The sequence below is a fragment of the Mustela lutreola genome, chromosome 6 (assembly GCF_030435805.1).
Source record: "Mustela lutreola isolate mMusLut2 chromosome 6, mMusLut2.pri, whole genome shotgun sequence".
Taxonomy (NCBI): domain Eukaryota; kingdom Metazoa; phylum Chordata; class Mammalia; order Carnivora; family Mustelidae; genus Mustela; species Mustela lutreola.
The window spans coordinates 155,726,387-155,751,853 of record NC_081295.1 but is presented as its reverse complement, the minus strand read 5'-3'; the positions used below and the strand labels follow the sequence as shown (position 1 = coordinate 155,751,853).

At 41.6% G+C, this 25,467-nt stretch overlaps 1 protein-coding gene and 1 long non-coding RNA gene across 2 annotated transcripts; both read left to right on the top strand.

Annotated features, from left to right (window-relative positions):
* Positions 1-830: 830 nt before the first annotated feature.
* LOC131834836 (uncharacterized) lies at positions 831-6,495 on the top strand. Its single transcript, XR_009354967.1, has 2 exons — positions 831-1,040; positions 6,424-6,495. It is a non-coding gene; the product is annotated as an uncharacterized LOC131834836 (long non-coding RNA).
* Positions 6,496-9,964: 3,469 nt separating this feature from the next.
* Positions 9,965-23,677, top strand: SLC17A3 (solute carrier family 17 member 3). Its single transcript, XM_059179369.1, has 11 exons — positions 9,965-9,969; positions 13,232-13,436; positions 13,640-13,873; positions 13,959-14,046; positions 19,045-19,131; positions 20,996-21,384; positions 21,682-21,811; positions 21,902-22,049; positions 22,339-22,429; positions 23,259-23,395; positions 23,484-23,677. The coding sequence occupies exons 1-10, from the start codon at positions 9,965-9,967 to the stop codon at positions 23,391-23,393; spliced, it is 1,512 nt and encodes a 503-aa protein (XP_059035352.1). The 3' UTR covers positions 23,394-23,395; positions 23,484-23,677.
* The last annotated feature ends 1,790 nt before the right edge of the window (positions 23,678-25,467 follow it).

Sequence of the window (25,467 nt, the reverse complement as noted above, 5' to 3'; positions counted from 1 at the left end):
AGGGCTCCCAGGAGTCAGAGCCAGGTTTAATTTTCCAAGACTGGAGATCGACCTGAATGTTCTCCACAGAGAAAGGTGTGCACGCGCTAAGTACAGAAGAGCGGGGTGGAGGTGGGGAGCCGGGAAGGAACCCTCCACATAAAGCTGGCGATCTAAAGCGCTGCCTCATCTCTGAGATAAGGATGAGCAGAACTACAAACACGCCTGGAGAGCAGTGAGGATGCTTTCAACCACATGGGGGGAGAGAGGAAAACAAGTCAAGCAAAAGAAATTGAAAGGGCTTGGCCTCCATGGTGTCCACGTGAGTGTTTCCAATTCATGCTGTCTATTGTCCAAAGTGAGTTACAGAAAAGTCCATAGTGCATGATAGCAGGGGTACAAATTTGGAAATAAAGAAAGCGTTATTTTATATAGTTTAGGAGTGAATCTATAGATAGTATTAAATCAAAGAATATGGAGCAACCTAATTTATGTGAAATGTTTTTGTTCTTGGGGTGTGTGTGTGTGTGTGTGTATGCACACCAGAGGACCAGGGAAAGCAGGTACGAAATCCAAGTTTACATGTAATGTTATATCTCATAGATTTCTAAGAAAAAAATTAACAAAATTTCAAGAAGAAGAAAAAACATATTCAACTTTGATATTTAATTATAATCCTTTTGTTTCTTTTGCCTTTCCAGAACAGAACTGAAGTCATTAAAGATACCACAAAGCAAAGCGAAGGCCTCATGAGGATGTCTGAGCTAGAGGACACACCTCGGGTTCGGAGGAGACAGACTCAAGACGCTCACATCAGTAAGGAAGAAGGCAGAGCCGGGGAGGCTCTTAGATTCCAGGTTCTAAAAGCACACCTCTGAGGAAGAGGCTGCCAGACCAGAAGCACCGTTCCTTCAATTTCTAGTTTGACGAATCTCGTTAATGATTAGCAGTTCCAGCCCTGGGGGAGCGAAGAATCCTCCCCCGTCTGCCAGGAGGTGCAGAGCCAGAGCGTGAAGGAGGAGCAGGTTCTCAGTGGAAGTCCCCCCTCAGATGCTACGTTGGTAAGTCACTTACCCTGGTGTTGATATGCAGACTCTCTACGGGTTCTTTCTGTGTAACAACTGACAGTTTTGATATCCCGCCCGAGTCCCAGGTTTTCTCATATTAATTTTTGGAAAGGTGAGTGAAAATGTGAAAAACCCCTATTTTCCTAACCAGGCAGGGGGGAGAGAAGTATAAGCAGGAAGCTGAAGTTTTATGCCTGATCATCCATAAACATGTGGAAAATGTCTGTGCAAGACATTTCCAAGAAATAGGCACTCTCGTGAGGTACTTAAAAGCTGAATTTAAGGGATTAAATTCGGGGGCTCATCAACAAATATCAGCTCTTTTATTTACCGACGGGCTGGCCTGGACAGAGAGGGTCAACATATCCCTCTAGGGTTGACGGCTAGAAGTTAGGATAGAGCAGCTAGCAGAGCTCCTTATACCAACAGCTGGCAGAACACAGAGGAAGAGTTGTAGGTTGGTTGCAAATAAAGATTTCAGATAAGAAAAAAATCCCTTAAGCCAAGATTCACTGCCGTCCAGAAGTCTGTACTGGGCTTTTCTCCTGGACAGGCTCACTGCAGCAACAGGCAATTCCTGGGGGGCTGAAGGACTCCAGCCTTTTGCGATCAAGTTCACCCTCTTCATTTCCCTCCCACGTCAAGTAGGGTCCAGGACTTTGACACAGACTCTGGTCCAAGATGGCATCTAGAGGAACGCTGAGTCATGAAGTGAGGAGATGAGGGAGAGTTAAGCAAACCGAGACGGCAGGGATAGAAGGGAAATGTAGCGATGGGGTAGTGAGGGTCACTAGGGTCAGAAGATGGAGGGCAGGCTGACGGCAGTTGAGAGGAGTTAATCCAGGAGAGCCTGCAAGGCAGGAATGTGGGAGCTACAGGTTTGTGGTGGTACTTGTGACCTCACAGATGGTATAAATGAGATCTGTTAGCAGGACACCCACAGCATTTAACCCTAATGGTGGGCAGGAAGCTGACCTTCACTGGGATTCCCTGTGAACACTGTTTTGAAGCAGAAACATCTCAAGGTGCCATATATAGTCCCTGACCCAAGGAACCAGCAGTTTTCTGGGCAGTAGTGGAAAATCAAGGTTGCTATTGAAAAAGATTACATATGGGGACACCTGAATGGCTCAGTCGGTCAGGCAACTGCCTTTGGTTCAGGTCATGATCCTAGGGTCCTAGGATTGAGCCCCACATTGGGCTCCCTTCTCAGCAGAGTCCCCCCGTGTGTATGAGTGTGTATGAGTCCTCTCTCTCTCTCAATAAATAAAATCTTTAAAATGTTTTCATATATACATATATATGTATATATACATGTACATATATACACACAAAACATATATGCCCCACAAAACACATATATGACATATTGATATACAATATATGTGTGACAACATTAAATTGTTTCTTTTGCACAGCCCTAGGACTTGAAGGCTAGCCAGGGTGCAACTGTGTTACTGCTGCAACCCCACTGCTGGGGCATCCTTCCACAACACCTTTTTGAGGTCACCAAGCTTTATTGGAGTGATGCTTGCTTACATGCTTCCTTGGCAGTCAAATGCTCTCGGAACTTTCCCTTACATGGATTCCCATTTACTACCCATGCCCAGCCACCTGCTTAGCTGTGTGAGTAAACGCTGACAAAATCTCCTGGGAGAATGACCATAGATATGGTCCCATCTGCTAGCATTGAGCATTCAGCTTTCCAGGACAAGGCACGTCCTAGTTTTCTAGTATAGAGACAGTAGAAGGCTACAAGTACTTCAGATTACTTTACTCAAGTTATTCTTTAAGTTTCTGCATTATGAAAGCTGATATTCTGAGCACACTATGGGTAAATACTGAGATTCTATTCCATGGGTATAAGTCTTGAAAGTAACTGGAAAATGGACAAATGTCCTCCATGGACTAGAGAGGGTTCACTGGGGCTGCCACCTGGATGAACAGACTCAAAACTGGAGAGTTCAAGAACCCACTCCCACCATGATAGAAAGGTCCCAGAGGCACACCTCCAAGAACAGGCAAAGTTGTGGTAAACCAGGAATAGACATCCCATAATATTTTCATCCCATGGAATTTAGCATCAAACCCCAGGACAGGAAATCGCTCTCCATCTTAAGAGGTCAGCTGCTAGGTGGTCCAGGCATCAAAGCAGAGAATAAAGTAACCTCAATCTCTAGATCACACTGGAATTGCTCTGTGTTTTTGCTTGTTGATGAAATAGTCATGTTCAAAGTTTGGCTGGGTAGAACATCACTGGCACACTTCAGTTCATGAGACATAAGCACACAATTCTTACGGTGTCCCAGAAAACTGTGCTGAGTACAGTTGAAAGAAGCCACCTAAAGGAGATAGCAGGACATGGAAATCCAAGTCATCTGAGAGCCCTGTCCAGGCAGGCAATAACCTGATTGCTCACAAACCAAAAAGATGGACAGTATGTTACACAGATCCGATCACAACAGCCCTGGAAATGCCAACGAGCTACTGGTGCATATAAGGGTCCTTGTTTCCTAGAACCAGTCCAGGAGCCATGGGTCAGTGGAATTGAGTAACACTTGGAATTTAATTATGGTGCTTGTGTAGGATGGAATCCCTCCTTATACTTTTCAGTGAGAACTACCACCTCTGTGGAAAGTTGGAGGGCCTAATGAATGTCCCAATATACTCATTTTTGTAAAGGAGTTTGGACCAAGTATCTTGTGCTAGAAAACAACAACAACAACAAACAAAACAGGAATGAGCACGGATCACAGGCACCAGATTTCATATCTATTCCTTCCGTACGGAAACTGGCCCTTTGCTTCCTGCAGGGGGCCACTTCCCTATAAATTGCCTCTTGGGAATTCCTGAAATAGGAGTGTCAAGTGATAGAAAACCCTCTAGGAAAATGCCTAAATGCTGGTGGCCAAGTAAAAAAAGGTAGGTTCATCAATAAATGATTGCACCAAGTAGAGAGGCGCAAGGGGGAGATGTGTTTCCTTACCTTACCCTGGTGGTATGTTGATGAATATTTCACAACTGGCTTTCCACAGGAGGAAAAATGCATGCACAAACACAGATGGGTATATTATAAATCTTACTGATAGAATCTGGGGCACACAGTTTGTGAATAATAATAAAATATACAATACTGTTATATAGAACTGTTAAGTTCTATATAGTTAATTGATTCTCTTAGAATAATGTGCTTTTTTCAGGTTTATTGAGGTATAATTAACAAACAGACATTTTACGTATTTAAGGTGTAAAACTTTCATGTGCTTTTGCTAAACACTGTACCTGTAGGCAACCTAAGGTTGAAACACAGACACAATCTGACAAATGAAATTGAATCTCAATCTGCCAATTCTTCTCAATATATTTGTCGTCAGTAAATATCATAGATGATCTACTGTTGAATGTTTTCTCTCTCATACAAATTATATTCATCAAACTGGAACCATCCTCAGCTTTAGCATTCTGAATTACAATAATCCAAAGTTTTTAGTTGTTTTTTAGTCTTTTAATTTAAATTTGATTAGCCAACATATAGTACATGTAGTGTTGGTAATTCATCAGTTGCATATAATACCCACTGCTCATCACATCCCATGCCCTCCTTAATGTCCATCACCCAGTTACGCCATCCCCCCAACCCACCTCCCCTCCACAACCCTCAGTTTGTTTCTTATAGTTAAAAGTCTCTCATGGTTTTTCTCCCTCTCATGACCTCCCACTTTGTTTTCTCTTCCTTCCCCTATGACCTTCTGTGCTCTTTCTTATATTCCACATATGAGTGAAGCCATATGATAACTGTCTTTCTCTGATTGACTTATTTCACTCAGCATAACACCCTCCAGTTCCATCTACGTCAATGTAAATCGTAAGATTTCCTCCTTTCTGATGGCTAATATTCCACTGTGTGTGTATATATATATATATATATATATATATATATATATATGCATGCCACATTTTCTTTACCCACTCAACTACTGAAGGTCATCTTAGCTCCCTCCATAGTTTGGCTGTTATGGACATTGCTGCTATAAACATTGGGGTATAGGTACCCTTTGGACCATTTCATTTGTATCTTTAGGGTAAATACCCAATAGTGCAACTGCTAGGTTGTAGGGTAGCTCTATTTTTAACGTCTTGCTGGACCTCCACACTGTTTTCCAGAGTGGCTGCCCCAGCTTGCATTCCCACCAACAGTGCAGGAGGGTTCCCCTTTCTCCACTGTTTAGCTTTTTTTGTGTTTGAAGGGATTGCTTTTACATTACTATCTGCAAAATGCATGAATTGCCCAATTTAAGTTCATGTTAATCAAAATCATAATACCACTTGAGGGTAACATAAAATTTGTCACTAATATCTTTATATCATTTTTAAAATAACAGGTTTTAAGTTAAAATACTTACCCTATTTTCCAGTTACATCTATAACTTCGGTGTAATTTTCTATTTCTTACAGAATTCACTCTGAATTTTTACAATTCTTTCCCCAGCCATAGTGCTACAAAATCAGGCCACAAGTACATTTTTGATTAATAATTAGTTAAGCAAAAACATCACTCACCGGAAACCTCAGTGGCTCAGTCGGTTAGATACCTGCCTTCAGGTCATGATCCCAGGGTCCTAGGATTGAGTATTGCATCAGGCTCCTTGCTCAGCGAGGAGTCTGCTTCTCCCTCTGCCTGCCACTCCTGCTGCTTGTGCGCTCTCGCTCTCTCTCTCTCTGACAAATAAATAAAATATTTTAATAAATCACTCACTAGACTCATCAATAATGAGTCTAGCTCTAATATAATATTATTCAATAAATTTCTTAAGTACAAGAAATCAACAAATAAAGTCCAAATGTGTAGCATTTGTGGGTTTGTTTTTTTTTTTTTTGGTGTGAAATCTCCAATTATGGCCAACTTTGACCTACTAACATGACATCACTGAATTCAGACTTAGGAAGAAATAAGCAGCATTATGGCTTTATATCATTCTCCTACCATATAGATGCAGGAAACATGAATGATCCCAAGAGTGTACCTGATAGTAAACTGCAGTGAAATAATTACAAAGTCATGAGCTATAAACATTTCTTCCCTTTTAAAAGTATAATTTATTTAATTCTGAATTTATATAATTTAATTGCTGGTAATGGCTGTTTTCAACAACCAGCTTACAAAATTCCTAAAAATGTAACTGTCTGCTTTTGCCGGCCTATGCGAGCTGACTCCAGTATCCCACTCCTTATGCTGTATCACCTCTTGGGTTCTCTTGGTTTCCTGTCTCAATTCAAGCTCTGCCATGCCTTTGTCTATTTATATAATTTTTCCCTATATAAATTAGCATTTCTGAGGATGCCTGTTTGGTTGTCTCACTATTTTTTTTTTTTTTAGGACATCCACATCAGGTGCTTCTACAAAAAAAGCTGACCACCCTCCATCCAGAAATTATTGAATTCTTGGTGAGACAACTGTGAGATGTCACACGGCCCTCATCAAAGAGTTTAAGGAAGGGAAACCTAAGAACATGATCCAACATTAAAAGCTTAGAGGACTCAGAGTCTTAAGCCTCCATTCATGGTGGCTACAATGGGGTATATTCAAACATGGTGGTATTTTTTATCTCAGACCCAACTGCTAAAGAATGACATTTTCATCATCCAGTTTTATCTCCATTTTCCCCTGCTGGGTAGTATATATGGTTTCAGTTTTTCTTGCTATGGGCCAGTTAAAACCAACTTCATAATCCCAACTACTTGTTAATTAAATAAGAGGATATTTATAACCTTAAACCAAACAGATCCTGTTTACGACAGAACTTTGTTCATTTGAGGCAGTCATGGTCCAAATTGTAGGGACCCCAAACAATACTAGTGTCAAAATCTCCATGTTAGTTATTTCAGAACTTTGTAGACACTTCATCATCTGTGGCCAGAAATAATATGGGATTAAAATGATATTATCATATCATATCACACCATATTTATGGTCCCCAAGTATTGGCAACATACATACAGCAACAATCTCAGTGTGTCAACTGGAGAAGAAGTAGGGGAATCATCAGGGACACTAGAAGCCAGGTTCTCAGTGTGGTAGAGCATTCCAGAAAAGTACAGCTCTGAGATGACCCACATGTGTGGTGGTTCAACAACGATGACAATAAACCATGTGCCAACCACTTGCTGCCAGACACGAGCAGTCTACGGAACTCTTCTCATCCTTGATGCCAGTGCAGCGGTGGTTGTGGGGCTGGTTATTATTAATAATAATAGTCAAGAATCTCAATATATACAAATTTGCTCCTGGTGGCATTTGGCACATTGCGTAAATCATGAGCCTGGATTTGAACTTGGCAATGCCTAGCTCCAAAGCCAGCACTCTTAAACTGGCACCCAGCAAGCACTCTAGATCCTTGTAATGGACAGTTCCACACCTTAAGTGCGGTGCATCTGTTGTCGTGAGCCAAGAAGGAATAGTGACCCTCCCTATATCTGAACCTGATGGAATGGCCTAGCTTTGGTTTGCTTGTTGCCCACTGCTTAAATGTTTCAAAAGAGTCTCTTTCTCTTGGCTGACACCTGCATATTACCCTGACAGGTGAAAAACATCAGGGGAAAAGAACACAATGGCAGAGTGGAGTGCCACAGTGGGGAAGAGGAAGTGCTCCCAAGATAGGCGAGTGGATGAGAAGCCCATTTGCAAGAAAGGTAAATGCAGCTGTGACCGCTTGGTTTTAGGATTCTGTGGTGGGTTCTTTATGGGCAGTGTCATAATACAAATTATACCACCTTGTAAGTCATTTAATTCTTGTTTAAAATCAGACAATATTAATGCATATTTTTCAAATATATGAAGGAAATAAATACCACTGTACTCAAAAAACAAGCCTTTTGGGCAACCCCCTCAGGTCCTCTCCCTCCTCGGGAGCTTTGTACTATCACTTTGCTATTGCTCACTAAACCTTGCTTTTGTTGCCCACCAAAAATATAAAATAGATAAATAAATACAATAAAAAACAAGTCTTTTATTTTTGATAATTATCTTCTAATCTTGGTCCATATGCATTTACCTTTTTTTGACAATTGCTACCAAATTTGTATACACCTAGCATTATATATTCTGCTTGTCATTGCATAATAATATTGTAAATATAATTGCATTGCTTAATTAGGTAAAGTCAGAACATTTTAGTTTGACCATACACACCTTTCCATATTGCTTTATAATACTCAATCATTCTTCTTAAAGGATGCATATTATTATTTTAATATATCCAATAGATAAAGCATTATTTACCTAAAAAATCTTGTGGTTGGATATTTAAGTTACAGAGTTTTGTTTTGCTACTTAGCTATTTTACATATATGTTTTATACATATATAAAATGTCTGTATTTTATATATATATATATATATGCATCCTTTAACATAACCCATGTCTACAGTTAGAATTATTATTTCCTCAGTGTTTATTCCTAAGAAATATAAAATTTTGAGGCAAAGGGCATAAATATTTCATTTCCATTGGCCACTACAGAGACCTTAGTTTTTCATCTGAATAAAAGTGAAGCCACATTGAAGATTTTGAGTGGAAGAGGGGGTGATCTAATTTATGGTATGACTAGAACACTCCAATTGCTGTATTGAAGATTAATTGGGGGCAGGAAATCAAGCTAAAGGCTATTTCAGAAATCTAAGCAAGAGATCTTGGTAGCTAGAACCCACTGGAAGCAGCTCCAAACCAAAAGATAACAATGGCCCTGGTGAGAAGGGGTTTGAGTCTATACACATTTTCAGTGTAAAGACAACAGTATGTTCCAGATAAATAGGATCTAACATGTGAAACGAAGAAATCAAGGATAATTGCAAAGTATCTGCAAGGTTGGGATTTCTGTCCACTGAGCTGAGAAACAGCCTGGGTGAAATGAGCTGGGGAGGGGAACTCAGACATTCAGTTTAGAATCTGTTACATTTGATTTCTTTGATTCGTTGATCAATTGATTTTTAGTGGAACAAAAGATGACACATCTCAAAATCAATGGCATCTCTAATTTGACAAAATGCACTGCGACTGTATTATATCTAGACTTTATTTTGATTTACAATACAAGATATTGTTCCAACTCCATTTCTCCATATAGTTCACCAGTTATCTCAGAATCACTTATTATATAAATTAGATCTCCTCCATCAATTGCCACAATGTCCTTTACTCACTGTATGATTTCTTTGCATGTTTTTCTATTGTTCCTTAGATTTTTCTGCTTATTTATGTCTGATTTTACTTCATGAAAATTTCATTGCAGCCTAATGCAAATGTCTCTCAATGCTTGCCATCCCGTCTAAAAAAAAAAAAAAAGCCTCTTGTATAGTCTATTAATATATATAACTCACCTTTATTATTTTTTGCCTACTGTATTCATTTTCTATTCCTGTATACATATTACCACAAACTTACTGGTCTAAAATGATGCACATTTATTATGTTATATAATCTGTGGGTCAGAGTTTAAGACATGTCGTGGTTTAGTTGGCTGTTCTCTGCATCTCACAAGGCTGCAATCAAGGAGTTGGCCAGGGTGCCTTCTCAACTGGAGGCTAGACTGGGGAAGGTCCCACTTCCAAGCTCATTCAGGTTGTTAGGAGAATTCATCTCCTTACAGCTATACAGCTGAAGGCCCTGGTTTGGGCCGGGTTTTGGCTAGAGGTTGCTCTCTTGTCCTAGGGAAAGTCCATAGTTCCTTACCATATGGGCTTCACCATCTTTCTGTTTACTTTATCAAGCCCATGAGGAAAGGATCTAGCTTCAGTCTGCTAAGATGGAGTCTTATATAATGTAATCACGAGAGGGCATCCCCTCACTTACGCTGGCTGGAAGCAACTCATAGGTCTTGCCGCCGTTCAGGTGGAGGGGATTACACAAATCCGTGAACACCATGAGGTGAGCAATACTGGAGTCACCTTAGGATCTGTCTGTCACATTAAGTTAAAAAACAAGTCTTCTCGACTGTGATTATAGTACTGAATTCTTTGACATAAGATTCCAGTTTCAAAAGTCCATGACTTCCAGTGGTTAAGTACCATAACTCCAAGATGTGTATTAATTTGCACACACTCTCTCTCTCACACACAGACACACAAACTCATACATTCTCAGGTAATCCTTAAAAGGGCAATCCTTTAAAATATTTCACAGTCAGCATGACACTGGCACCAACCTATTAGGTGGACATGGCCAGAACTATTTATTCAGAATGGACACAGAACAGAAACCATCCTTAAGGACACATATAATAGCAAGGAATACTTACTACCCAGCAAGCATGTATTTAGTCTTTCAGTAATCTAATACGGCAGATGTTTAATGCCCTCATTCATGAGCCATTAGCCTATTGGTTCACTGGTACTACTTTTCAGTAGTCTTTGTCTTTAGGACTCCTGGGCAACTTGGAGAAATCAGAGACCCCCAAGAACTCATGAATTAGTAGTTGATTTGATTGACATAGAGATCACTACTTGGCCCTGAATCAGGAAAGAAAACCCTTATAAAAGTATTATATTTGGGCGCCTGGGTGGCTCAGTGGGTTAAGCCACTGCCTTCGGCTCAGGTCATGATCTCAGGGTCCTGGGATCGAGTCCCGCATCGGGCTCTCTGCTCAGCAGGGAGCCTGCTTCTCTCTCTCTCTCTCTCTCTCTCTCTCTCTCTCTCTCTGTCTACTTGTGATCTCTGTTTGTCAAATAAGTAAATAAATAAAATATTTAAAAAAAAGTATTATATTTGAGCTTCTCACTTATCAAAATTCTGCCCCCACCTTCACTACAAAGGCTTCTGCTACATTTAAAGAGAAAACAGCATGGCTTTTTGAGGAAGGCTCTTTTGTTATCTCAAGGTGACTCCTTCCTTGAAGTTATGAGGACTTTTTGAAGACACAGGGTGTCGACCTTCTATTCTACACCATATAGCCATATGATTCACCCACAGATGGGTGCACTTGGTTTATAGCAAATGTATTCTCATGGTGTCATCTAGAACAAAAGAAAAGCCATCATATACTTGTGATACAATGTTTAAGAGCATAGACACCTGACCTACACCATTAGCTGGTCTCTCTATACCTATGTGAAGCATAGGTACATCTGTAAAATGGGGATAGTAGCAGTAGCTTCCTCAAAGGATTGTGTAAGGATTAAGTGAATTGATCCTCAGTCATTACGTTACATGAGCTATCCGGACCATCTGACACACTTGCTGACTTCCTTCTCCCAGAAACCCTTTCCCCTTGGCTTCCAGGACACCACACTCTCCTGGTTTTCTTCCAAACCCTCTGATCATTCCCTTTCACTGGTTGTACCCACGTATTTGGCCTCTGTAAATATCAGACGTGCCCAGAGTTAGTCATTGGTTCTCCTCCCTCTGTGTTTTCTTTTCCCGAATACCATGGCTTCAAGTATTATGTGCAGGTTATGAGTGTCCAGTCTTATACCTCAGCCCCTATATCTCTTCTAAACTCTAAAGTTGTGTATCCAACAACATTCTAGACACCTTCCCTTAGGTCCCTAAGAGGGATCTCTGTGGGTCTAACAATAAGCTCTTGATCATCCCCACTCCCCACAAACCTGCTCTTGCCACAGAACTTCCTTCCTCAGTGAACCAGGCTTCTAGTTCTTAGAACAAGAACCTCTCCAGTGCCCTTCCCCCACCAGTCTATAAAACTGAAACCTTGATTTAGTGTGACTCATGCTGGGGATTGATCTGGGATCTGATTACCTTTTTGCTCTTCTACTGCTATGACCCCCGTCCAACGTTCTTCACTTGTCTTCTGCATTATTGCAATAGCTTCTTCCCAGCAGTAGCTGTCTTTCCTAGAAATGCAAAACCAGATTTGAATGTTGTGCTCATTTCTTTTTCTACCTTTTTTTTTTTTTTTTGCTATATTTTTTCCATAGTTTGTGGTTGTGAATTTGCCTGAGAAGACATTTTTAGGGGTTTAATTTCAAACTTCATTTTATTTTTTTAGAGAGAGTGAGAGCACAGGAATGGGGTGGGAGAGGAAGAGGAAAAAGAGAATCTTTTTTACTTATTTACTTATTTGAGAGAAAGCGGGGGGAAGAGAGTGAGCAGAGGGAGAGGGAGAGAGAGAATCTCAAGCAGGTTCCCCACTGAGTGTGGAGCCTGACCTCACAACCCCAAGATCATGACCTGAGCCAAAATCAAGAGTGGGACACTTAACTGACTGAGCCACACAGGCACCTCTTAATTTTAAACTTTAACTGAAAGCTTGTCCTCAACGCCTGAAGACATAAAGAATAATAAGAATCATCATCTACACCAAGGAACAACTCCTTCAGAGTTTAAAAAATTGTGTTTTATATATACCTAATTTATAATGTAGTACACAAAATATATATAACATAGTTTATTTAAATTACAGAATGTAAATATGTACATATACATATTTTTATTTATATGCATATAAAATGTACACTTTACTATATATGTATCTACTTCTGAGGACTTTATTTTATTTTATTTTTAAGATTTTATTTATTTATTTGACAGAGAGAGATCACAAGTAGGCAGAGAGGCAGGCAGAGAGAGAGAGAGGAGGAAGCAGGCTCCCTGCTGAGCAGAGAGCCTGATGCGGGACTCGATCCCAGGACCCTGAGATCATGACCTGAGCCGAAGGTAGCGGCTTAACCCACTGAGCCACCCAGGCACCCTACTTCTGAGGATTTTAATCAACAATAGGATATAATAACCCAGGAATGGGAGAGACAGAATTATGGGAAGGAGAGATGCCTCAAAGCAAGTCAGTGTCTACACAGCTGTAGTATAAACACACCTTTGGGGGACCTGCCTTCAGCTCAGGTCATGGTCCCAGAGTCCAGGAAATGAGTCCCACATCAGGCTCCCTGCTCAGTGGAGAATCTTCTTCTCTGCCCCACCCCTGGCTCATGCTCAATTTCTCTCTCTCAAATTAAAAAAAAAAAAAAATTTTTTTTAATAAAAATAAATAAAAACACCTTTGGTTGAACTCAGTGATTTCCTCCTTTTGTATCTTCCTTTCCTAAAGCCAGCAGAGTGCCATTTAAACCATCAAGGCATGGCCTGTGGTATTTTTCTGTCTTACAACTTGTGAGAAACAAATGATGGCTTAATGAGAAAAGCCCTAACGTCACATTATAATCGTTCTGGGTCTAAGCTTGTGCTCCACTCGCTATGGGATAGCCTTTACCATGCACATGAGCAACTTCATAACGGTGGCACAGTGTACTGTCCTAAACATCACCATAGTAGCCATGGTCAACAGCACGGACCATCGGTTCCAGTTTAATGACTCTACCGAGGGGCTGCCTGGTGACTCATTTGGTGACCCGAATAACGCCCCAGACAGTCTCCCTGCAGGGGTAAGCAAAGCAAGATTGAAGCTGTGTGCGCTTGTTCTTGCTGCTCATCTGCTTGTATGCTTATTTTGGGGGCTTCTATGTTAAAAAGTTGTATTGGGGGAAATAGTGATGTGAAAGCAAGTGAAAGATCTAACAAGGTTTTTGTAGTTATGATAGCACCTTCCTGCAAATAGCTCAGCGAAGCGGTCTCTTGTCTCTTTAAGGTCCCTGTGTACAACTGGAGCCCTCAAATTCAGGGCATCATCTTTAGTTCTCTCAGCTATGGCCTGATACCGATGCCGTTTCTCAGTGGATACCTTGCTGGAAGAGTAGGAACAAAGAGAGTGGTTGGTGTTTCTTTGTTTGCAACCTCACTTTTCACTATGTTCGCCCCTCTGGCGGCCGAGCTGGGACTAGTTTCCTTCATTGCAACTCGAATTGGACAGAGCATAGGCCAGGTATCCAGACACTTTGCAACTATGAGCTGGATGGGAGTTTCCACATGGCACCACACATCAAGAGCTCTAACTATGTTAATTTCAGGGATCGGTATTAGGGGGTCAGCACGCGCTGTGGGAGAAATGGGGTCCTCCACATGAACGAAGTCGACTCTGCTCCATCAGTTTATCAGGTAAAAACACAGAACTGAAATGAGTACATTACCATGAAACATCTGCACCCTGGGTTACTTGACAATTTTTCTATTGAATGTTTCCTTGTCTTCTCCTCAGTGTTGACCAGGTATTTATAAATTAGGGAGATGGATCCTTTGTGACAGGACTTTCAGTTGTTTTTTCCCCAAATTGTCATTTGTAACATGACTTTGCTGATAATGATTTTTCCTATTCTGAAAGAAACATATTTTTGTGTAAACTGATCATTCTTTCCTTCTATGGCTTCTAGATAAAAGCATCCACCTGTGTTTTTTCTTGAACTTGCATGATTTCATTTTTATAGCTAAAATTCTGATATATTGGAGTCTATTTTAGAATTCTATGTATAAAGTATGCATCCAACTTAATCTTCTTTGGAATTTCTCTTAGCTTACTGAGAACTGCTTTCTGATTGTGATTTGCTTAGGCAGTGTATCTGAAAGGAATATTATGAAGAAAGAAGTCTACATAATATTGGGGAAGAATGAAAAATGGGAAGAATAGAGCTAACAAACATAAAATTGGTGAAGTAGGTGATGGGTAAGAAAAGCTAACTAATGGATACCAAGAGAGCCAGGGACTCTTCATCCCAGAAAACAAGCCCCCCCTGCCCCAACCACATAAAAACACACACAGCCTGACTGACTTCATACCCCCATAGAGCCCTTTATAACCTTGGAGGATTATTTTCAATCACCAGAGCTTGTATTCAGTATTCACTGATAGGGGAATAGTCCACCAATTTGGGCAAAGGAAATTCACATCAGTTATCACAACTGACTAATGGAGCTTCTAAGTTTAACCCCCGCCCCCAATCCTCAAACACATGAAAGAAACCAAGAGCACAAAAGAGAAAGACCAAACTCAAAAACTGTAAGAATGAATCCAAATGAAGGATAAATTGAAAGAAAATTTTACATGATTAACAAATAACATGGGAGAGATCCCAGGAAATATGTATAATAACATTTATTTAAAAAGAAAAAAAAACCTGTCCAAATGGCTAGTAACAAAAAGGCACTGGAAAAAATGTGGAGAAAAGAGAATCCTTGTGCCCTATTAATGGGAATGTAAATTGGTGCAGCAACTGTGGAAAACAGTATGGGGATTCCTGAAAAAACTAAAAATAAAGATCCCATACAACCCCGTTAGTCCCCTTCTGGGTATTTACCTGAGGAAAATGAAAAACGCTCGTACAAAAGATATTTGCCCTCATATCTTGCAGCAATCTTTACAACAGCAAAAGATAAGGAAGTAATCCATGCGTCCATCAATAGATGGATGGCTGGAGAGGATGCGGTATAGACATCATGGAATATTATTTAGTCATAAAAAAATAATGAAATCTTGCCATTTGCAGCAATATGGATGGACCCAAAGCTTTATTATGCTAAGTGATACAAGTCAGACAAAGACAATGACCATATGATTTCCCTTATATGTAGAATGTAAAAAACCAAACAAACAAATAACAGTAACAAGAGGAAAGACAGACAGACTCATAAATAAAGGGAACAGACTAGTGGTTGCCAGAAGTGGGAGGGTGGGGGAGTGGGGGGATCAGTCAAATAGGTGTGAAGGGGATTAAGAGATACAAACTTAATTATAAAATAATTAACCATGGGAATGGAAAGTTCAACGTAGGGCATAGAGTCAATAATATTACTATTGTATGGTGATAGAGGGTTACTACACTTACTGTGGTTATTTTGCAATGTGTGACTTTGTCAAATCACTATATTGTACACCTGAAACTAACATACATCAACTATACTTCAACTAAAAATGTGAGAAAATAACTTAGAAAATAGATTACTGTAAAATAGTTGTTGATAAAATAATATAATTGTTAGTATTTTTAACTGCAATGAATGGTCTGAATACCTAAATGAAGGGAGATGAACATCAAATTAGCAAATTGGACAAGTAAGTTCAAAGATTATCCCAGAATACAATACAAGAATCAGAAGATGGAAAGCATGCAGGAAAGGTTTAAAATTTTGGAAGGAAGACAGCCCCATTCTCTCTCATTTCCTGTTACATAGGCATAGAGCTACTGGAATAGGATGACTGACTGCATAGAAATCTCAGGAATCCACAAGTCTGCAAGTTCCAGAGGCTTCCTTGGTTTTGGTATTAGGGGAATACTTTAGTATCTCCAAAAAGTAGTCTTCACTGGCCTCTAGAAACCTTTTTTGGTTCAGAGAACACAAAGCCAAGGCCGTCCGAGGGGCCAATGGGAAGCCATTGGAGGAACCGGCAGGTGGAGTGGGCTAAGCCTGTAAGAACTCAATAGTTCTTATAGAAATGGCCATTTCTGGTGATTCTCGGGATTTCAGCAGGCTGTCCTGGTCAACAAGATGACTCGTCCTGTGAGGCTGAAGGAAGACGTCCCAGAAAACACCCCAAAGTAGAAGGGCCCAGGTACTGCCAGGCTCTAGGACAGTACATACTCTATCTTCCTCTCCAGGGAACCACAGAGGCACATCTATAAGCAGGAAACTTTCTAACCACTTACAGAAAAAAGATAAAACAGATAAAACAGAACTGGCAGTGCATATCTGAGGTGACAGAAACACACACACACACACACACACTTAGTTTGAAGATGAGGCAACAACATACAGCAGTAAAAATGGGGGAAAAAACAACACTGCAACTGCACACAGCAACATGGCTAAGTGTTAGAAACACAAATGCTGGATGAACAAAGCATGTCTATTGTGGTGGAAAATCACCTTGATGCAATTTTAGCCCCAAGTACACTACCCTGGCAAGCTATCCCAGTGGTCACGGTACAGATGGGCTCACAGGATAAATGGGGTGCTCTCTTGTCCAGTTAAACTCCTCTAAAACTCACAGTGAAACAGAAAATGGAAAAATGGGGTAATGACACACTTAAGATACACTTTGCAATGTTCTAAAGAGAATAGCCAGGATGCTATAACTTTAATAAAAGTCAGAAAAGACAAACATACCCTTGAGGTATAAATATACACATACACATACACACACACATACACATGGGGTACAAATTGCAGAAACAGGTGATAGATTTAAGCATTAATTTACAATACATATAAATTAAGTGCTAGCTAGGAACTATGAGTGGAGATCGAATGGACTCGGCAGAAATACGGCAGAGAACAAGGCATACTAAAATCTCTCAGGATGCAGATGGTAGGGCGCCTGGGTGGCTCAGTGGGTTAAAGCCTCTGCCTTCGGCTCAGGTCATAATCCCAGGGTCCTGGATCGAGCCCCACATCATCTGGCTCTCTGCTAAGTGGGGAACCTACTCCCCCCACCACCCTGTCTGTCTCTCTGCCTACTTGTGATCTCCGTCTGTCAAATACATTTTTTTTAAAAGTTTCTATTAAAAAAAAAGAAGATACAGATGGTATTTGAAGACCTGGGTTGAATGTGATCACCCAGAGAAGAAACCCAAGGAAACAGTCCCATGATCCTCCAATCTCTGGGCCCCAGACAGAGGAGAAGGAGAGGTAGCGGGGACTGGGAAGCCTCCCAGGGGCCCTTGGGCAACATTCAGTCTGAGGTGACGGGTCCATGGAACGATGTGCTGCTGGTCTAGAGAAAACGATGGTGGACTCAGCAAGCCAGAGGTCCTGAAAGGCCTTGACAAGGGTGGAAGGACAGGGACTGCAAGCACAAAAGGAGCAGAAAACTGTCAAAGCACATGGAAGGAGTTCTGAAGAGGTGGAAAGTTTTGTCTGGTTTTGAGTCCTGGCTGTATGAAGGAAGATAAATTTGCATATGTGGATGGGTGGGAACAGAGAGCCAAGGAATTAAGTGAGGGCACAGATTTGAGGGTGCCTCCTCTCTGAGCGGCCTGGGCCTGGGCAAGACTGGAGGAGACGTGGTCCAGGGGTCCAGAGGGATCTGGTCTTGGTTGGCTGCAGGAACTTGTCCCCTATTGTAACTGGAGTAAAGGCAGAGGGTTCAAGGGGAACATTAAGATTCGGTGGACTTCATGGTAGAAAAGGTACTGAAATGTTGAAGATGTTCAATGTTCTCAAGGAGATGAGGGGGGAATAAAACCAATATTTTTGGCCATTTAGTTTGGTAAAACCTTTTTGTAAGATACTTTGACAGTATCCATCAGAATGAAAAATGCACAAGTGGTCAGGCAAGGCCACTGATGACAGCCTGTTCTACCAAAATAAATTATACTTACGTTCAGAAAGAACACCTTAGTTTCAAAAAAGTTGTAAAAAGGAAGTGTGCCCTACTATGTATGAGAATACTCTGTGAGGTCAGGGAAATTAAAACAATGCTACTGGCCCCTTCACAGACAAATTGAGCTTTCTGCCTGCATGGGGCACACGTGCCTTTACAGAGAGGTAGGTGTGTGAGTCAGTATACATTAGAGATGTCTGCAGAGAAGAAAGGCATGCAACTCTACACCACATAATGGGGACTAGTTAACATTAGAGACCAGAATGGGAATGGGTTTGGGGGCACACGAGGGGAACTTTGGTTCTTTGTGGTAATTTACTCTTACAATAAGCATACGTCACACGATTTGTGTAGGTAAAAATTAAAACAGCACAGAAGGAAGAAGCATCTGTCATGTTATTAGGGAACTGTCAGAAAAATGGAGAACATGTGAGGGGATACATCTGAAGTTCACGTATTCCAGCATGCCTGCCTCATTACGGTTGGTGATGCTGGTAACACCCATCATTCTGCCGGTGTCTTTCTTTTTTTTTTTTTTTTTTAAAGATTTTTATTTATTTATTTGACAGAGAGAGGTTACAAGTAGGCAGAGAGGCAGGCAGAGAGAGAGGAGGAAGCAGGCTCCCTGCTGAGCAGAGAGCCTGATGTGGGACTCGATCCCAGGACCCTGAGATCATGACCCGAGCCGAAGGCAGCGGCCTAACCCACTGAGCCACCCAGGCACCCTGCCGGTGTCTTTCTAATGGCAGTCCGGAGCCTGACAGCTTGCTCTCTCTTTGCAGGAATGATATTGGGAAGCTTCACCACCATCCTCCTGGGTGGCATGATCTGCCAAAACCTTGGGTGGCCTTTTGCCTTCTATATCTTTGGTAAGCTACTATCTCCCCAGCCCCAGGGAGGTGGTTCGTGAGAGAGGAAAGAAAGACGTGCAGCCACTACTGGGTGTCGTGTACCCCCGGGGGGGAGGCAAGCTTCCTATGGAGAGAAAGCACTGAACACCAGCAGGGTGCAGGGAGGGAGGCACAGTGACCTGTGAGAGGTGAGGTCTCAGGCAGGGCGCAGGACAAGGGAACTCCGCAGAAACAGAATCGAGGAGACAAAGCTAAAAGCTTGGAGAGAGGAGAGTGTGAGGCAGAAAAGAGGGAACAGGAAACCCGGTTCTCTGTAGGGTTCCTCCCCACCAACTCGATCCGCAGTGGGACACTCATCAGGACACGTGTGTGAAGACATCATCTGAGCCCAGAGTGGGGGAAAATCACTGGAAAAGATTAAAGAATAGTATCCAGGATTTACAGAGAATCAGAGATAGTGTCTCTGACCCCAGGACAGGCTGGAAACACTTAGAGGTCAGAGGTCATTGGGCAGAACTCTCCCCATTGACTTCCTTGGTAATGCGGAATCCTTCACTCCAGAGGAAGTGCTGTGGGGGTCCATCTGACAAATAAGGACACAAGACCTGAAAGATCAAACTGTTTCTATGTAATTTAACTGCATCCCAGACAAAAGCTCAAAAATATTTAGCACCCAACTACTTGTTATTCATAAGGTCTGCTTCCAATCATTGATCACCAGATATGGGGGGAAAAAATGGCAGGAAAACACAGTAACACAATCTGGAATAATAATAATCATAATAATAATAATAATAAATCAATGAAAACCAACCCAGAATGGACACAAATGTTAAGAATTAGCCGACAAGGGCATTAAAATAGACAGTTATTATAACTCTGCTATAACCTAAGTCTATTTGTTTGGAAGTTAAGTGGAGACAGGGAAAAAATCTTTTTTAAAAGACCCAAATCTAACTTCTGGAGATGAAAACTATACTATATGGATGGAGTTAAAGACAGATTAAGGTACCTAAAATTAGCAGTATAAATCATCCAGAATGGACCACCCTGAGAAATGAAGTAATAGTGAATGAGAACATCAGGACAGAACAGTGTGTCATTTTCTTCATGTTTCCTGTCCTTGAGGCCCACGGACCTTCTTGGGTCTGTGAGTTTGAAGTTTTTATTGACTTAAGCAACTTATCACCCATTACTTCTTCCAAGACTCCTTCTGTTCTCCCATACTACGCCTCTTCTCTGAGCATGAAAGACCTTGCCCCGTGTATTTCTACATCTGGCTGTCCATCTCTCTCCTGTATGATATCCTTTATAACAAACTGGTAAGCATAAGTAAAATGTTTTCCTGACTCTTGTGAGCTGACTTTGTCCCAATTAATTATCAAAACCGAGATGGGAATTGTAGGAACCTCCACCTGTGTAGTCAAGTCAGAAATGTGGGTGATATGGGGACCCCCTGCTTGTGACTGGCCTCTGAAGGAGGGGGGGCAGTCTTACAAGACTGAGCCCTCACCTTATGGGGTCTGTACCAGATGTTAGTGTCAAAACGGAGCCAAAGCTGGTGTCTACAGAGCACTGGAGAATTTCTTAAAAGTGTTAAAAGAAATAGCTTTCTTTTGGTAATATTAAAAAGGTTGAATTACCAAGTTTTCCGCCATCCCTAGGGTCTGTGATTTCCATTCACACAAATCAAGAAATGTATTTTTTTTTTTTAAAGAGGTTTCTAGAAAGCTTTGCTATTCATGTGAGGGGTTTTTTTGAGAAATGGACAGGGGATATTATAAGCGAGGGCTTTTCCCAGGACTTGAATGTCCTGACAGAAAAGAAATTCACACAGAAAGCAGAATCAGGCTCAGTTCCCAAATTTACCCTCTGCTTGCAGGAGGCATCGGCTGTGTCTACTGCCTTCTCTGGTTTGTTCTGGTTTATGATGACCCCATCTCTCACCCATGGATAAACATCACAGAAAGAAAATATATCATATCGTCCTTGGCCAACCAGATACATGTAAGGAGTCCAAGCATCTCCAGAGAGCTGTGTCAGCCTCTGGATTTCTCGGGGAGCTTGAGGTGCAGATCTCACTGTTCTAATCCGTACATTTGTGTTCAGGTCAGCCCTTGTAAGCAGCCTCTTCCTATCAAGGCCATGCTCAGATCGCTACCACTTTGGTCCATATGTGTCTGCGGCTTCGGCCATCAGTGGCTAATGATTACACTGATGGTCTACACACCAACTTACATCAACTCTGTGTTCAACATTAACATGAGAGATGTGAGTGCCTTTTCTTCCATGCCTTTCTCCAGTGTGCATGACCCACCAATCATTTTGTCTTCACAACTCATTCCTTCCAGAAAAGTTTTTCCTTTACCCCTACCACAAAATCATCTAAGATTTAACACTAATGCTGGTAGCTCTTCTAAGGACATGATAGAAGAGGCTACTGACTTTCTTCAGACCATGAGATCTCAGGACTGTCAGTACAATGATCAGTAGTTTATCAACAAAAGGACAAAAGGTGTGGGCTCACTGTCCCTGTTATGATGGTTTACTCGTTTTTTTCCCCTTCAGAATGGGTTCCTGTCTGCCCTTCCCTTTCTTGTCGCCTGGATCACTGGTATACTAGGAGGCCAGCTGGCAGATTTCCTCCTGACCAAGAATTTTAGGCTCGTTACTGTGAGAAAAGCTGCCACATTTCTAGGTAAGAACAGGGTTTGAAGGTCAGGTGATTCGCAAAGCATCCAACAGCCAAAGATGTATCTCATTGTTTAATTTGTTCCACATTCCCTAGGAAATTTCCCATCTTCAGTGCTCCTTGTGGTTCTGCCCTACATCACCCCCAGCTACATCACGACAATGACCTTCTTGATCCTCTCGTGTGGACTGAGCTCCTTCTGTCACTCAGGGATCTATATCAATGTCTTAGATATTGCTCCAAGGTAGGAGGGTAATCTCCACTCTTATATTCATGTATTCTGAAAAAGATGTAGCCCAAAGCTTTCTGGGAGCCCCAAACTTTGAGAAATAATAAATCATAGGCAAGGACCGCAGTTGATCCTCTGGCCATTTTTTGAGGTACGTGGGGGGAGGGGTATTTTTTTATTTGTCTCAGTTCTTCTCATTGAACATATGCAGTGCAAGTCCTTTTTGATATACTTTGAAGAGCAGGGCTGAAGGACACTGTGGAGCACCTCTGGATCTAGCCTGGAACATTCCTGTCACCCACAGACATTCCAGTTTTCTTACAGGAGCCACAAGGGGATTCATATTCATAGCAGCAATCCTGACACCAACTGTCAATGGATTTCTCCTCCATCAGGTAGTTTTCCTGTCACAGATTCTTCAGATGCTCTGCCATCTAGATCTAGAGGTAGTGGCATAAAGACGCTATTCTCATTTTAGAAAACACAATAAATTGCAGGTCCCCTTTGTCATGAAGATCAACCTGGCAAAGAAAAATGTAGAACAATTTCCTTCAGTCTTTAATACCAGAAACCACACAGCCATAGAGGTGTCCGGAGATGATGATTGCGTGCATAGAGGCAACTTACCATGTCTTCTGCAACATTCTGGAATTTTCACTTGCACAACCATCCCCAAGCAGAGGGATGATTTAAAACAGATGTGGTGGAGTGTGGGACACATGCAGGCATCATTATAGGAATATCATATGAAGGAATCTCATTTAATTATTGATTAATTAATGAGGATGGTATGTTATTACCCCCACTTCCTGATGATTAAGCTGAAAATCTGACAGAATAAGTCTTTCCACTAAGATGATATAGAATCAGAGTTCTTTCTTTTTAGACATGTCTAGCCCCAAGCCTGCAATGCTGCCACCATGACATTGCAAAGCAAGAAAAAAACACTCAGCGTGTTTGATGTCATGATTTGTACAAAAGAGAAAACATGGCACCTCGCTAAACTGTGACAAATGCAGTTCGGTAAGCTAATCGTAAAGGTCCCTAAATCCCATTTATTAAAACTATTCCAAATCCACTTTGAACATATTATTTCTATCCAACTACCAAGCTGCTTGCAGGGAATGAATTTCTGCATGGAAACCCAGTAGCAAACTATTAATACAGCCTCACAGAGAAAAGGATGAAAGGGGGTAATATTTACTTGAGCTTTTGTGTCCTCAGGACCCTGAATTTGGGTGGAGAAATGTCTTCTTGTTGTTATCTGCCATTAACCTATCAGGACTGATCACCTACCTTATATTTGGAGAAGCAGTTATCCAAGACTGGGCTAAAGAGAGGAAACTCACTCGTTTATGAAGGTAAAGGATAGTGATTTTGCCTGTGGATTTAACCACAGAAGCACTATTTAAATCTTTAATTTGATGTCCTTTAATTTGATTTCCTTAGTTATCCTACCTTGCTATAATGGAAAGTTACTGGACACCTTCCTGCACAAATGAGAAGACTTTGGTATTAAAAATATCAACAGAAAGAATTTCTTTTGTCTGGTTTTTTTCAAATCTGAGATCAGTTCTTTATGTTATTAAGCTTTCTTTCTGAGAAAAATGTAAGAAGAATGAAAATTCCAATAAAGTGACAGCCAAGTACGAAGTTGTCGTCCTCATTGATCTAGGAGGAACTGCTAGATCAGAGCCCACAGGCCAGACTCACAGTTTCTGGATCTCAAAACAGGAAACAATGTTTGGAAGCTCTTCATCCAGGGTGGTAACCTCAGTTGGATGATGATTTTTCCTATTTGTAAAAGCTAATGTTCATTTATATTTGTTGGACTAGACATTGACCACATACCCCTCCCTTTGTATGATCCACTCTTCATCCCATTTAGGCCCCAGGAGGCTGACCTGCACGGTTTCCATCCACACTGCCTTGTCTCCTGGATCCTGCTGGATTTTCAGTGGAGGCTGAAGAGTGAGGACAGGGGGTGTCTATCCCTAAAGTCCCTCCCTGTGGGATCGGCAGGTGGCTGATTCTTCCCCTGCAGTTCACAGCCGCTGGCTGGTCCATCCACACATTCTGGTGGTTTCTCTCCTCCCTGTCAGGACTTTCTTGGCCTGTGCCACATTCTCAGTCCTATGTAAGTTGTCTCTTTTAACGATGTCTTCAAATGCACTACTGTGAGTCTGCTGTATTTTCCTTCTGGGCTCCAACGGCTTCAGTGGTTGAATCATCTATAATGCTCCCAACAGGAGAAGGAGCAGTATTTTTGTAAAATGGGAATGTGTAGGTGTCAACTGGTCAGAGCATGTACGGGGATCCAGGGCTGTTTCCTTGGTTGCTTCCTGCGGTGATCTTCACCTCAGAGACAGTAGAGCCATGAGGTTATTTCATGTTGAGGTGATGGGATAGGCATGGTTCTGAATGAAAAACCAGGGCAAGTAAACAGAGGTCAAATCTGTATACACTAAAAGACCATGACTGAAGTCTTGCTCTCATCTAGAATCTAGGAATTGGGACACGAAAGTAAACTGGGCACAGTCACTATTCTCCAGACTAAAGTACAGGACAGACAAAATCACTGCCAGGCCTCTGCCTTAGGCAAAATAGCAGAGGGACATACAGACCATTTGGGGAGACCATACAAGCGGTTCTGACCCCAAGTGGAAGAGCACAGTGAGGAATCTTCCTCCACAAGAAATTCCTGAGCTAAATGGGTTGTTTTATGGTAAGATTTCTCACACTGAAGCCCAACATATGCAAAAGCATGGAGACAAGAAACAGGATGAATTCTGAAAAAAATGACCTGCCTCCACGGTCAGTGAGTAAAGAACAGAAGATAAGATTAGGAGGGTGAGTGTGACCAGCACATGAAGGTCGTGTTTGCCACGTTAGGGAGCTGGAGGGAGACCCTACAAGCAATAGTGACATGGAGAGAAGAACAGAGACATCCATAATGTTCAGGAGGTAAAGTTGAAAGGTCATCGTATTTGGTTAGATGGATGCCGAGGAATCTGGGTCTCTAACCTGACAGACTGCAAATAGAGTGTCTGAACAACTAAGCCAGAGAATGCAGGAAGAGGAGTCTTTTTAGAGGGAAGACAATGAGTTGATGTGGGGCCATGTTGTGTTAGTGATAATAATGAGGTAATCAAGTGGGCATGTGTATTCGTTTCCTGGGTTGGCCATAACGAAGTGCTACAAATTGGGTGGCTGAAAAGCAGTAATTTATTGTCTCGCAGTTGCAGAAGTCTGGACAGAGCAGCAGATTTTGTTCCTTCTCAGTGTTGAGGGAGAATCAGTTCTGTGCCTCTCTGCTAGGAGCCTCAGGAACTCCTTAGTTTGTAGAAATCTTTCCCCCTTTGTCTTCGTATCATCTTCCCTCTGTACATGTCTCTTTGTCAAACTTTCCCCTACTTGTAAGGATGTCCCATGT